The 11903-nt window shown below is 47.6% G+C and overlaps 5 protein-coding genes across 6 annotated transcripts; 2 read left to right on the forward strand and 3 right to left on the reverse strand.

Annotated features, from left to right (window-relative positions):
* Positions 1–957: 957 nt before the first annotated feature.
* H257_11130 lies at positions 958–2089 on the reverse strand. 2 transcript variants are annotated; one of them, XM_009837967.1, is made up of 6 exons: positions 1973–2089; positions 1807–1922; positions 1410–1755; positions 1299–1364; positions 1177–1248; positions 958–1128 (listed from the first exon to the last, which is right to left on the reverse strand). In XM_009837967.1, exons 1-6 carry the CDS (start codon positions 2052–2054, stop codon positions 1040–1042), a joined length of 771 nt encoding a protein of 256 aa, XP_009836269.1. In that variant the 5' UTR covers positions 2055–2089; the 3' UTR covers positions 958–1039. The 2 variants fall into 2 exon arrangements, with proteins under 2 accessions (XP_009836269.1, XP_009836270.1); XM_009837968.1 differs by having other exon boundaries at positions 963–1128; positions 1299–1755.
* Positions 2090–2437: 348 nt separating this feature from the next.
* On the forward strand, positions 2438–2958 carry H257_11131 (ribosomal protein L11). The gene has a single exon (XM_009837969.1). It carries the CDS (start codon positions 2462–2464, stop codon positions 2891–2893), a length of 432 nt encoding a protein of 143 aa, XP_009836271.1. The 5' UTR covers positions 2438–2461; the 3' UTR covers positions 2894–2958.
* Positions 2959–3220: 262 nt separating this feature from the next.
* Positions 3221–3912, forward strand: H257_11132 (hypothetical protein). The gene has a single exon (XM_009837970.1). The coding sequence runs from the start codon at positions 3279–3281 to the stop codon at positions 3732–3734; it is 456 nt and encodes a 151-aa protein (XP_009836272.1). The 5' UTR covers positions 3221–3278; the 3' UTR covers positions 3735–3912.
* A 30-nt stretch (positions 3913–3942) lies between these two features.
* On the reverse strand, positions 3943–5135 carry H257_11133 (hypothetical protein). The gene has a single exon (XM_009837971.1). The coding sequence runs from the start codon at positions 4358–4360 to the stop codon at positions 4022–4024; it is 339 nt and encodes a 112-aa protein (XP_009836273.1). The 5' UTR covers positions 4361–5135; the 3' UTR covers positions 3943–4021.
* Positions 5136–7778: 2643 nt separating this feature from the next.
* On the reverse strand, positions 7779–9796 carry H257_11134 (hypothetical protein; the record flags this gene model as incomplete). Its single annotated transcript, XM_009837972.1, has 3 exons — positions 7779–8652; positions 9461–9621; positions 9716–9796. 3 exons carry the CDS (start codon positions 9794–9796, stop codon positions 7779–7781), a joined length of 1116 nt encoding a protein of 371 aa, XP_009836274.1.
* Positions 9797–11903: the final 2107 nt, after the last annotated feature.

The raw sequence follows: 11903 nt of genomic DNA on the forward strand, positions 1-11903 counted from the left end.
GTTCAGTTAGCCCGAGATATCGCTTGACAAAGTCGTCACTTCATAATCAAGGAGTAACAATCCTTACGGCGAGCTATCAATATCTTTAAGAAGGCGTGTACTCGAAGCCTAATACCTGCATTTAAGCTACTAAGTACCCCCATGCAAGTGCACGGACGTACTAGTACAGTAAGTAGTACACAAGTTAGTCATAGAGCATCTGAAGCGACCTGGACGTCGAGAGCGTACCAAGCTCTCACTCCTCAACAATGAGTCTGTCAGAAGGGAACTCTCGGCAGTAGAATGCAATGATATAGAGCTACAGGTCATACATTGTAGGCATGCCCTCATCTCTCGCTTGGGCTTACACTCGCCTTTCGTCGACCAAAGGTGATTTTGGGGTAATTACCTTTATAAATGGATAATACTATCAAATATCAGAGGGAAACGTTTTGATGCAAAGTATACTGAAATCAAGTTTAAAAACAATAGAACATCTTTCAGAGTAATAAGTCTTACACGGGACAGCATTGAATATTTATACCACCTTGGATACTATGGTTAATATAATTGATGAGTTAAAAGCGCGGATGACATGGGATGAAATTGGATGCTAAAGTAGTGACCAAGCCTTACGTTGGCCCCGAGCGCCCGGGAGGCCGTCTGCACAAGCGCGGCCGTACGAGAGCGCGGATCTAAGCCTCTCACTTCACCGAATGAGCTATCTCTTCTTCTTTTCGAGGCCTGTATGCAATGACCTACCTAGCATAATCCTAATTTAATCTCATCTCTACTAATTAGGATATGACCTAATATTATTGGTGGATGACGTTTGGATGACACAGATATTTGAAATCCATATAAATAATTCGAAGTACTTCGTAGTAACATCAATGTGAATCTCCCTAATGCCCTCGGCTTTTTATTCAAAATAATCTCGCAAGGACATTGACTCGAATAACGTTAGAAAAATATATCTTCATGAGAAATATATATATATATTATGATACTGTTCTCTGTCTGTACAATAATGCACTATGAATACAAAACTAGTGGGTTGTTAACGGCGACCAAGTAGCTGGTTCACGCGTACAAGGTCACTCAACGGGACTTGCATCGGTTGCTTGTGGAACCTCGAAATCACGGATTCTATATATACGATCATCAAATATATATATATATATATATATATATTACCGTAAGAAACAATCGGACTTGGCCGCGGTTGTTCGTTGACCCTGGCTTTCGAATTTAAATGCAGTTGTAGCCCTAATAATGCCCACATCATGAATATATATATATATATATATATATTCTACCTTTCATGGTACCAATAGCTTCTCGTAGTGCCACGGCAGACTTGACGTGTTCTCCCAAAGGTCCCGCTGCCCTCAAATAGTGTGATTTGAAGTACCAGTGATCGTTCTTACCAATCTTGGGAATGTCCTGCGTGAAGCGGAGGTCCACGGCTAGCTGGTGGATGCCGCTGACTTGTTGGTCCAGTTCGCTTTTTGCCGCCAAGAGCGCCGCCTGCTTCTGAGTTGCAGCGTAGATGTCCTGGCGGAGGGCGTGCAGTTCTGCGTCCACGTCGTCAGGGTTCGCGTCGTTCGATAGATCCACGTCAGTGGACTGTTCACGGTCGTGCGTATGTGCCGCCGTTCGGATCTCGTCGATGTTTTCCGGTGCCACAAACACGTTGCGAAGCATGTACAGCTCGAACTTGTCAAAGTTCTTGACGAACGCAGTTCGCACAGCGTCCATGTACTGGGAAACTCCCTACAACATGCTGGAATGACGTATAGATGACACTTTCGTCTAGGCAAGTACCTCGTGGATATGCTGAGCTTGAGTCGACGTCATCGACGGTCCTCCATGTGATTCCAACAGCTTATGCTCCAGTGACATCGACCCATCGTCCACATAACTCTCCACGGCCTTGAACACTTCATCCACAAGGACACGTTATCCAAGGCGGTAATGAAGGATGTCTTACCTTCGTCCATGAAGAGAGTGCTGCCTCCACCGAAGAAGTCCTGTGGTGTCGATGACTGGGGCGGCATCGGATTTGCGGCCATTTCAGCACGCTGGACACGAAAAGGCAATTTAAAACGTCCTAGTTTTAAATAATTTGAATTGATTGAAACCTATTCAATGTGTTGAATCGCTTCATTTTAAATCTCCGATACATTCGATAAAGTACTTTTATAACGATATGTGAAATATCGAACCTCCATTATCTGTGTAAAATGAACCAATTGGACCAAGCGCAACCTAAGTGAAAGTACATGTCAATGGTTGGCTTGATATCGGCGGTATATATCAATAATATTGCCTTGATGGATGAATGCAAACACGACGCTTGCCACAGCATTGCTCGAGCTTGCGGTATTGTATGAAACCATTCGTATAAGTACTGAATTGATCTGATTGGTGGAAATTCGAATGATTTCGCTTGGCAGTTCCCTCCATTCACTCAGTTGTCATGTCGGTCAAGGGAGTGGTTCGTTTGCGCGTGCTTGCGGGGAAGGCGGCGCCGTCGCCGGCCATCGGTCAAGCGCTGGGTCCTCTCGGTGTGAACATGATGGAGTTCTGCAAGTCGTTCAACGAACGCACGGCCCAATTCATCCCTGGCACGCCGATTCCAGTCCAATTGACGGCTATGAACGATCGCACGTTCACGTATGCGACCAAGACGCCGCCGACGACGTGGTTCTTGAAGAAGGCCGCACAGATCACGAGCGGCAGCGACCTGACCGGACAGAAGGAAGTCGGCACGGTCTCCTTGCGCCACATTTACGAGATCGCCAAGGTGAAGCAGCAAGACGAACTGCTCGACTTCATCGACCTCCAGAGCCTGTGCAAGAGCATCATTGGATCCGCGCGATCCATTGGATTGAAGGTCGTAGATAAGTAGAGATTGCCAATGCATGATATCATTCTGTGTACATGGGTCTGTACATGGGTCGAGTTTGGCCGCCCCAAACATCCTTCAGAGCGTCCATACTACAGTTCTCTATGGCTTTCCCACATGCACTGAAGTCGAAGAAAGTCTCTCCTTCAACCATGTCATCCTGGCGGGAGTGATCAAAGCATGAAGCTGTTGCGGCAGCGGCGATGCAGACCGACTGCCGCCGAGAATTTAGTCCGAATGCAGAATGCGTAGCCATATTTTAATGGAACGCATCGTCGAAAAGCTCGGTCCAGTATACAATCATCAAGATAAATCAGAATAATATTCGATTTTCGACGTGTTTTTCCAACTCGCGGTGCTCGTTGCATTTTCGGTCTGACTCGTTGCGATGATCTCCCTGGCACATGTCAAGTCGAGCCAAGCGAACGATGCAGCGGCGGCCGCTGCGAGAAGGATAGCATGGCCGGGAGGAAACATCACGTCGAACAAGGAAGAAGCACTACAGAAGTTCCTTGAGCGGAAGAAGGCGGCGGAGGACCGCGCCGCGGGTATCACGACCCCCACTGCGCAACAGTCGTCACGGGTCCGCTCGACGAAACACCCGCATTCCCCGTCCAAGGTCGAGAAAGCACGGTCACATGCAGGACACGGCGCGAGAAAAGCAGGCGGTGACAAGCCGCAACTGTTCAAGAAGCGACACCTCGTGCACAAGCAACCCAAGTTTGTCAAGCGCGCGGGGAAGAACCAACACACCCACCGCCATGAAGACACGCCAACGAAAGGATTACCCACGACCACAAAGCTTTCCATGTCGTTGGACGACATTGTGAAGAAGCAGAAGTAGCGTCACGACTACCATGTATGCCCAGCATCCAGAACTTCCTTCCCATTAGCCTGCTTTGTTTCATGTAGTAAACTCTTCACATATCCGCCAAATGAAGTAGGATGGAATCCCTATTGTAACAGAATTACACTGTTAATTCAAGAACCCCGAAACCCCGGGAATGCATGTAGTAAAAGCATCGGGAATGTATGTTTTTCCACAATAATATGGACGGTTCAACCCCATGCGACGTCGATGTGGCGGCGGTTCGCCGTGTGACCAAGGAGATTCCGATGTGGAAGCAGCTTCTAGCCGAAGGAGAAGGTACCGACAAGGAGGTAGTGGTGACCAAGATGCAGGTCGTGTCTGCCAACAAGATCCTTGTCGCGGCGTTCCGCGGGACCAAGGTGTTGGTGAAGTTTCCCATGGAGAACCTCTTCAGCATGGTGTTCGACCTGCATGAACAGAAGCTCGTCAACGACATGGTCAGCTCGTACCGCGGTGACCTGGGGCGGAACCCGAAGGTGCTGTACATCGACGCCACGTGCCGCGTGGACGCATTCGTTGAGTGCCGGACGCTCTGTCAAGCCGACTACTTGGATCCACCCACCATGCAGCATTTGGCCGAGGAACTGGCGGCGCTGCATTGCGACTCTCGATTGAAGGAGCAGTACATTGCCCTGAAGGGTGGGAATCCTTATACGATCGCCGACCGGTTGCGAGGGATGCACGCGACGTTCCAGAGGAATTTTCCCCTTCGCAAGGAGCGTGTCGCGACGCAAGTGCCCGAGGCCCACCACGCGCTGGCGAATCAAGTGAACAAAGCCATGGAAGTGTTGGGAAATACTCCCTTTTTCACCAACATCCTCTCGAAATGCTTCCCCGATTCATCCGACTTGGTGTTTTCCCACAACGACCTCAGCGCCAACAACGTCTTGTACTTGGGACCATCCCGCGTCCAGATCATCGATTTCGACGGGTCCAACTTGTCTTATCGTGGTGCCGACATTGGGTACATGGTCAAGAGCGTCGAGATGCACGGGATGACGTGGCAGCACGAGAGCGTCGACCGATTCATGCGCGACTACATCCATGCCTGTGCTGTGCATCATGGCGTGCAAGTAGATGGGAAGGAGCTCCAAGCTCAAGTGGAAAGGGGAAAAATCCTCGCCCTGGTCTTCCTCATGACCATGTTTGGGGCCAGCGACAACTGGGATGTGTTCCACTTGACCGGGTTTGGCTTTTTGGCGACTTTTCCATCGATGATGCACACAATTGTCGAATTTGCAAAAACATGAAACTAACGCGAATGAATCGACACAACCAAATAGTATACATAAGAATTTATTTAGCCAATCAGATTGCAGGAAACCACCTAATCGAATTTAGTGTGTGACTTCAATTAGTGTGATACCAAACATCCAGTACAAAATTCAGTACTACGTAGTACAAAGAATCGATCGATAGATTTGGCGAATCAGCACAAAAGTCCAAATTTTGGGTAAAAGGACAATACTACTATTATTGGTAATTTGATTTCAAAATGGACTGAATCGAATCGACGAAGCAAAATCGACGCAGTTTCCAGGCTTCTCCACAAAGAGTTCAACGTTGTATCTGGCAGGATTCACAGCGAGTATAGTTAGTTCAAGTAAAACGATGTCTCGACGATTTCAGGTAGATTTGACGTCGTTTGTCGAATCTACCGAAAATACCAAGTTTACAGCACAATATATACTTCGAAGTATACCACAGTACTATACTGGTACTTCAGTGTGTAGGCGGACATGGGGTCTCAGAATCAACAACGACTACAATGTATATATCGTACTTGGAAGGATTGGTCGGTGGACATCGTACAGGGTAGTATGTAGCCATTGCCAATACAATCATGTACAGTATTAATAAATGAATTTGTGCTGACCTATAAGACAGACGCGACAAAATTCGACCCCGTGATTGGATGACCGACAAATGATTGATTCCGATTGGTCAGTATGTTTCGGACAATCCGATTGGACGAGGCAACATATAATACATGTATCATAAACATTTAACATTTAACATGTACGGCTTTCTATTGGTTGAAATAGGAGGTTCATCGAATCGACGCATCGGGCATACGCCTAACAGTACGCGTCCGCGTGAGGCTTCTTCGGGCCTTGTACAGTACATGGTGTTCCATGGACTCATTTCCTGGGATTCGAAGAGTGCAACTGACTTGATGACGTCTTTTAACTGTGCGGATTCGTAGAGCATACCGTGCTACTACAGTAGTACAGTATTATCGGTAGTTCCAAGTAGTTTTCAGAAATAGCATGAGCCAATCAAAATCGATTTACCTCTTTTTTTTTCACGATTTAGGAAAAGACGTCAAGGACCTCTTTTTCTGTTTTTGGTAAAGTGAGTTGCGTAAAAAATCGCACAAAAAGAGGTAAAAAAGTAGGAAACTGTACTAGGAACCAATTTTTCATTTTGCGAAAAATATCTACTTGGAACAGGCCCTTAATAACAAATACTACTATGTAGTTGATATTGATATGATATTACGCTGTAAAGTTAAAATCGCTCAGCGGGCACTTACAGTACAGTTTCCTGCATTTTTGCCAAAAGTAGAAAAGGTCCTTGACGTATTTGTCTAAATCGAAAAAAAAGAATTAAAAATAAATGTATTGAGGTAAATCGATTTTGATTGGCTCATGCTATTTCTGAAAACTACTTGGAACTTCCCCTAACTATAAGTAACGTTACAGTACATTGGACAAAGAGCAATTTCTGTTGTTTTTTATGCATTCACTTGAATGCATCCTTGTTGGCACCGCCCAACTCATTCATGGTGCGGTACATTTTGCATTCTGGGACCGAAATCAGGTGCACCTTGGTCACACTGGACCGAAAGCGTGCGGTATCCCAGGGACTGAAAGGGCAAGCATTGCAGCTGCCGAGGTTGGTGGCGAACATCAAAGCTAATAATGACGCCCCAGTGTTCCTTTCGAAGGCTAAATTCACAAATGACTTGTTCCAGTGTTGTTAGTCGGGCAGAAATATACAAGACGTAAATTAGATTGCACATGAGGTGATTAGTATGGTACTCAAGGATAGGTAGGTAGGTGTCACAGTGAAATCACGAGAGTTTGCTAGCTTACTACACCATTTTGCAGTTAAGTTGGACGAATGCCCGATATATTTGGCCGTGTGACCGATATATTTGGCGGTATGATTTGGCGGTGTGCCCGATATAATTGGCCATGTGCCCGTTTAATTTGGCACATGGATGTCGTGTGCGTGCCCGATATAATTGGCCGTGTGCCCAAGCAATTGCCCGTCTGCCCGAAGAATTATGTCGTGTCCCCGATGAAAATGGAAATCACGTAATAAAAAGTCAATTCAATATAGAAATGGCGTTAAACGACACATGCAGCATGGTTGCTGTGACGTCACATACCAACGCCCATGTTGCCCATGGCCTCCGCGCGTCCATCAAGGGTGCTTACCTTGAGGTAACTGTAAATCGAAAAGTGACCTCTGCGTGCGACAGATTCAAGTTTTGGACGGAGTTCACATGTCAAGTATGGACGAAACGTTGGAGTATAGGGGGAATACTTCAATTGTCATAACCGGAGTTCATGGGGGTACAGCGACGTCCATGCTGTGCGTTCCTCGGTGATTTGAATAATGAGCATTCAATATGTTGGAGTAAAGCGCGCTCTATTATGAGCTTGAACGATACTTTCTTCAAGTATGGATTTCGAATTCTTGCCTTCGCGCGTTTTCCTCCGAACTTTACACTCCATGAAATACAATTATTTGAGTTATTCCATTTTCATCGGACACACGACACAATTCATCGGGCAGATGGCCAATTACTTGGGGTGTGGAATTTTTGCACGTGGTTTTTTGGCATGCATGCATGTGGTTATATTTAAGTGGAATATTTGCACGTGTTTCAATCTACGTGCGCCAATTTGGACGGTTTGCACGTGGTATAATGTCCAGTAAAAAATAGTTGCATGCAACAATTTTTTACTGGTGCATGTTGGATTACTGGGCCGGCCCATTGCTCCGCTAGTCTCTCGCGTGCATGAACATGGCGTCTGGGACCCCGCCAATGATGGGCACACAGCCGTGGCATCGACTTAAGTACGTGCCCATATCGCCCTTGAGCGCAATTCGGTTGTCGGGCCCAGCTTCCTCACTTGTCCACTGGACGTTGGGGTCGACGAGGTAGTTTACCCCAGAGGGGGGCACGGCAAACGCTTGGTCCGGAAGGGTGGCCCCTCCGGCACATCCGTGGCAGCGACCCAAATACGCCCCTGTGTCCAGCACAAGAGTGATTCTTCCAGTGTGGGGGATGTTGCGGACTGTCCACTTGGTCGAATAGCTCAGAGGACCCAGCAGAATCACGTCCCAGGTCGTCCTCGGCTTCCTCAGGCAGCCGTTGCATCGGCCGACAAATTCGCCTGTGTCGGCTTGCAGCCCAATCACGTCGCCGTCTTTGAAGGTACAGACTGTGGAAGGAGGGGTGCAGGGGAGGTTGGGGGGGCTGGCGTTGAGCGCTTTTTGCGCAAAGTTGCAAAAGCTCCGGGGGCCTTGGTCGTACCTCGTGTTGCCAAACTTGGACATAATGTCACACCCACACACCATCTTGGACAGTGGCTTAGCTCCGGACGTGATGGTGGCTTTGCAGCCTTCGGGGGCCACGTAGCATTCCCTTCCATCGTTGGACCAACACTGGAGTTCGCCGTTTGAATCAAGAGACATGGAAGAGTTCGCCCACGGCCCCAATGTCGCGTCCGCATCCTCCAGACACTTCCACACAGGAAAGAGCGCGTCTTTAACAAAGTTGCACCAGTGCTGGGGGCTGTAGTCGTAGCCAGTGTACCCGTACGCCTTTTGATGCATAGCGCCGCACACCAACGGATCGGGGGCGTCCGGTGCACTGTTGATCGTGGATTGGCAGTCGCCATTGTTGTAGCAAGTGTGGTGATTAAGAGACCAGCACTGCACTTATCCGTCGGCCGACAACGAGAACGGAATCGGGTTGCCAGGAATGCACTTCCAGTCGGTGGCAGCGGTCGAGTGAAGTAGTAGCGGCAAGGCCCCTCCCCAAAACGAAAGCACACGCATAGCTATGGATTGAGAGAAGCAATTTGCAAAGTGAACTACAGGAAACTCGTGTGGCCAACCACACGAGTAGTTATAAGTTGATCTATAGCCACTCCCCACCAAAGCTCCTTCAACGTGCTGACGGTAGTGGACACAGCAATCACCTGTACACTGTACAGTGCTGACGGTTGTGGATACAGCTATCACCTGTGCTACTCTGGAGGAAAATATAAGGAAAGGTCCACTGTCCGCTTGGAAGAAAATACTTCCTCTGGTCCGGAATGAAGTATACCTTTGGTATCCGGACGTCAAATTTGTCAAAACTACCGGTAGGTCACATTCACCCTGAATACTAGTCAGGTCTCCTAAAATTGTCGCTTACGACAAAGTAAACAAATTAGCTTATTTTGTCGTCCTCGCCAGTGTTAGTTTGTCGTCTTACACAAAAAGGCGGTTTAACAGTACCGAGGGAGCTTAAGCTAGTATTCGTTGAAAAATATCGGTTTTTCCTGTATTTTACACTAGAGGATGCATAATAAAAAACTGAGTTTGAACTTTGGCATTGAAACACTTTGAAACAGCATATCCTGTCACATATAACGTTTGAAACCAAAATGTGTGGCCAGGAGGCTCCTGGCCACCCGCACAGGTGGTTGCACTTCACAGACGCCCCAGGCGTCGTCGTGTTCTCGTCGTGCGAGTCAATGGCTGTGCGCATAATCTCGTCGTCGTGATAACACTTGAGCACCGAGTGCCGAGTGGTCCGCCTCGAATACGCTCGGCCTTGATGCTCATCAAGCCCCTGATCACTGTGATGGTGTACTTGACAATTTCGCGGGCGACGACGACTTGCTCGTCCGGGTTCAGGTCGTTGTAGCACTTTGTGGCGAATTAACGATCGAGTCGACCGGGATACGCATGGACTCAAACGACTCGTGCTGCTCGTCGCTCTGGTCCACGATCGTGACGTCGAGCATGGCCGTTAGCGTACAATCCAGCGCGTTGACGTGTGACTCATCGTGTAGCGGAATGAAACACGCACAACCAGGTATTTTTAGATTTTTTTATTCGCCACAAGGCTTGAGTTGACCACATCCGGAAACCTTAAATTTACCGTAACTCAGCCAATTCTCGACACTTGCAGTGAGCGTATCAGTACAACAGCCAAAGTCCCTCTCCAAGAAGTTGGATGACTCCGAAGAAACTCCAGAATTTGCTTTCGCCATCCAGAAATGCCTCGAATTTGGCCTTACATACACTTTACAGTTAACTTGTGTTGTGATCGAATAAAGTTGGACATCTCATCCGACTCAATTCTGATTGGCTTAAATTCGACCTAATTATCTTGCCTTTGCTGGATCATTTGGGGTCACAGTCTGTCAATTCCGACTTCATTGTGCTCCTACATCCACAATTTTGAGAAATACTGTAAGGGGAGCGACCAATATATACGGGTGCCGTGCAATCCATTAAGTAGGGTGTATATGCGGGAATGCCATAAAAACCCGGATTACAGCAACTTATGTCTCCCGTCTACGTTTTCTAGCCAGGCGTACAAATGTGACCATCATCATTTGGGACATATGAAGCTGACGTCCAAGTTCAGTGAAACCCCAGGATGATGGCAAATTGGCCATTATAGTGCCAAATGCAATGCAGCTATAGCCGTGGCCGAGGTGTAGGGACGATCCAAACCAGTGCCAATCGTGCTGTTATAAACGTATCCGCCAGGGGGATCCTTCCTCTGGCGGATGCTCCACACCACCAGTAGTACCAGGCTCTAAGGTACTATACTGTACTGTCGTTGCTAGCTGGATGTACAAGATCAAGTCGCGGGACTTGACCAAGAATCAAGGTAATATCTTGTGTGAGTGGATGTTCGCGGTGCAGGAGCTCCAATGCTCCACACCTCCAGTAGTACTAACCAACCACTACTACCACAGCCACACCCACCACCACAGCAATCACTACTGCTCATCCTACGACCACCAGAGCAAGACGAACCACTACTACCACAGCCACACCCACCACAATAGCAATCACTACTGCTCATCCTACGACCACCACAGCCAGACCTACCACTACTACCACACCTCCAGTACAGTGTGTCCAGAAATTATAGATGCACCTAAATTTTCTCGAGTTCACCATGATGCCATCCGATTCCCCTCTCTCTGCATGGTGCCCTGCTATCACATGCGTATGTAAGAGTATCCCCTAAGCGGGTTTCACCAACAGATTTGTTGAGATCGTGCAATCTACAAATTTATCATTTTGAGCTGTCCAGAAATTATAGACGCATTTTCAAAGGGTCAACTATTTATCAATACAGTTACCGCGACGCAAAAGAACTTGAGCCATGCGAGTAGGCATGCCTTCAACCAAGTCTTGTAAGTACTCCTGCTCGATTTCGTTCCATGATAGCAAGAGTTGGGCTTTCAGACTCGCCTTGGTCTCGAACTGCCGCCCATTTGCATAGACTTTTCTTGCCAGAGCACCCCAAACGTTTTCAATTGGGCTTAAATCGGGGCAGTACAAGGCTCTAAGGTACTGTACTGTACTGTCGTTGCTTGCTGGCGGGTTGCAGGCAAAACTTCATTATGTTGTTCATCTGCCATGGTCAAAGCACTTATAACCAATCAATGGATACAGGACATTCGGTCCGACTTTCTTCTGTCAATTTCTCACGTCTGGTTTTAACTTCTCTTTTGTATATAATAAATATTACAACGAACAAGAAAGTCGGACAAACGGTCCGACGATCACTTGGTTCCTGTATATCCTGTCCGGCTTTTTTCCACTAATAGAAAGATTTTGCAACTCATCCCTTCACTGCCACGTCGCTAGAATATGCCAAAATCGGCTTTTTTGCTTCAGTGTACTGACCAGTCAAATTTTGGTTTTGCAGACCAGTCACTACACTTATCCGGTTATTGTACGGATTCACACCTGCATCGTCCCGCAGCTCAGTGTTCAAACATGGTACTCGCACAGAAGGACCTCGCCCTCCTGCTTGTCACGCCAAAACCAAGCGACAACGGCGCTTCGTTTCCGCAGTCATTGCAGCGCAAGTTGTGGAACGAC

The sequence above is a fragment of the Aphanomyces astaci genome, assembly GCF_000520075.1.
Source record: "Aphanomyces astaci strain APO3 unplaced genomic scaffold supercont1.32, whole genome shotgun sequence".
NCBI classification, from domain to species: domain Eukaryota; phylum Oomycota; class Saprolegniomycetes; order Saprolegniales; family Verrucalvaceae; genus Aphanomyces; species Aphanomyces astaci.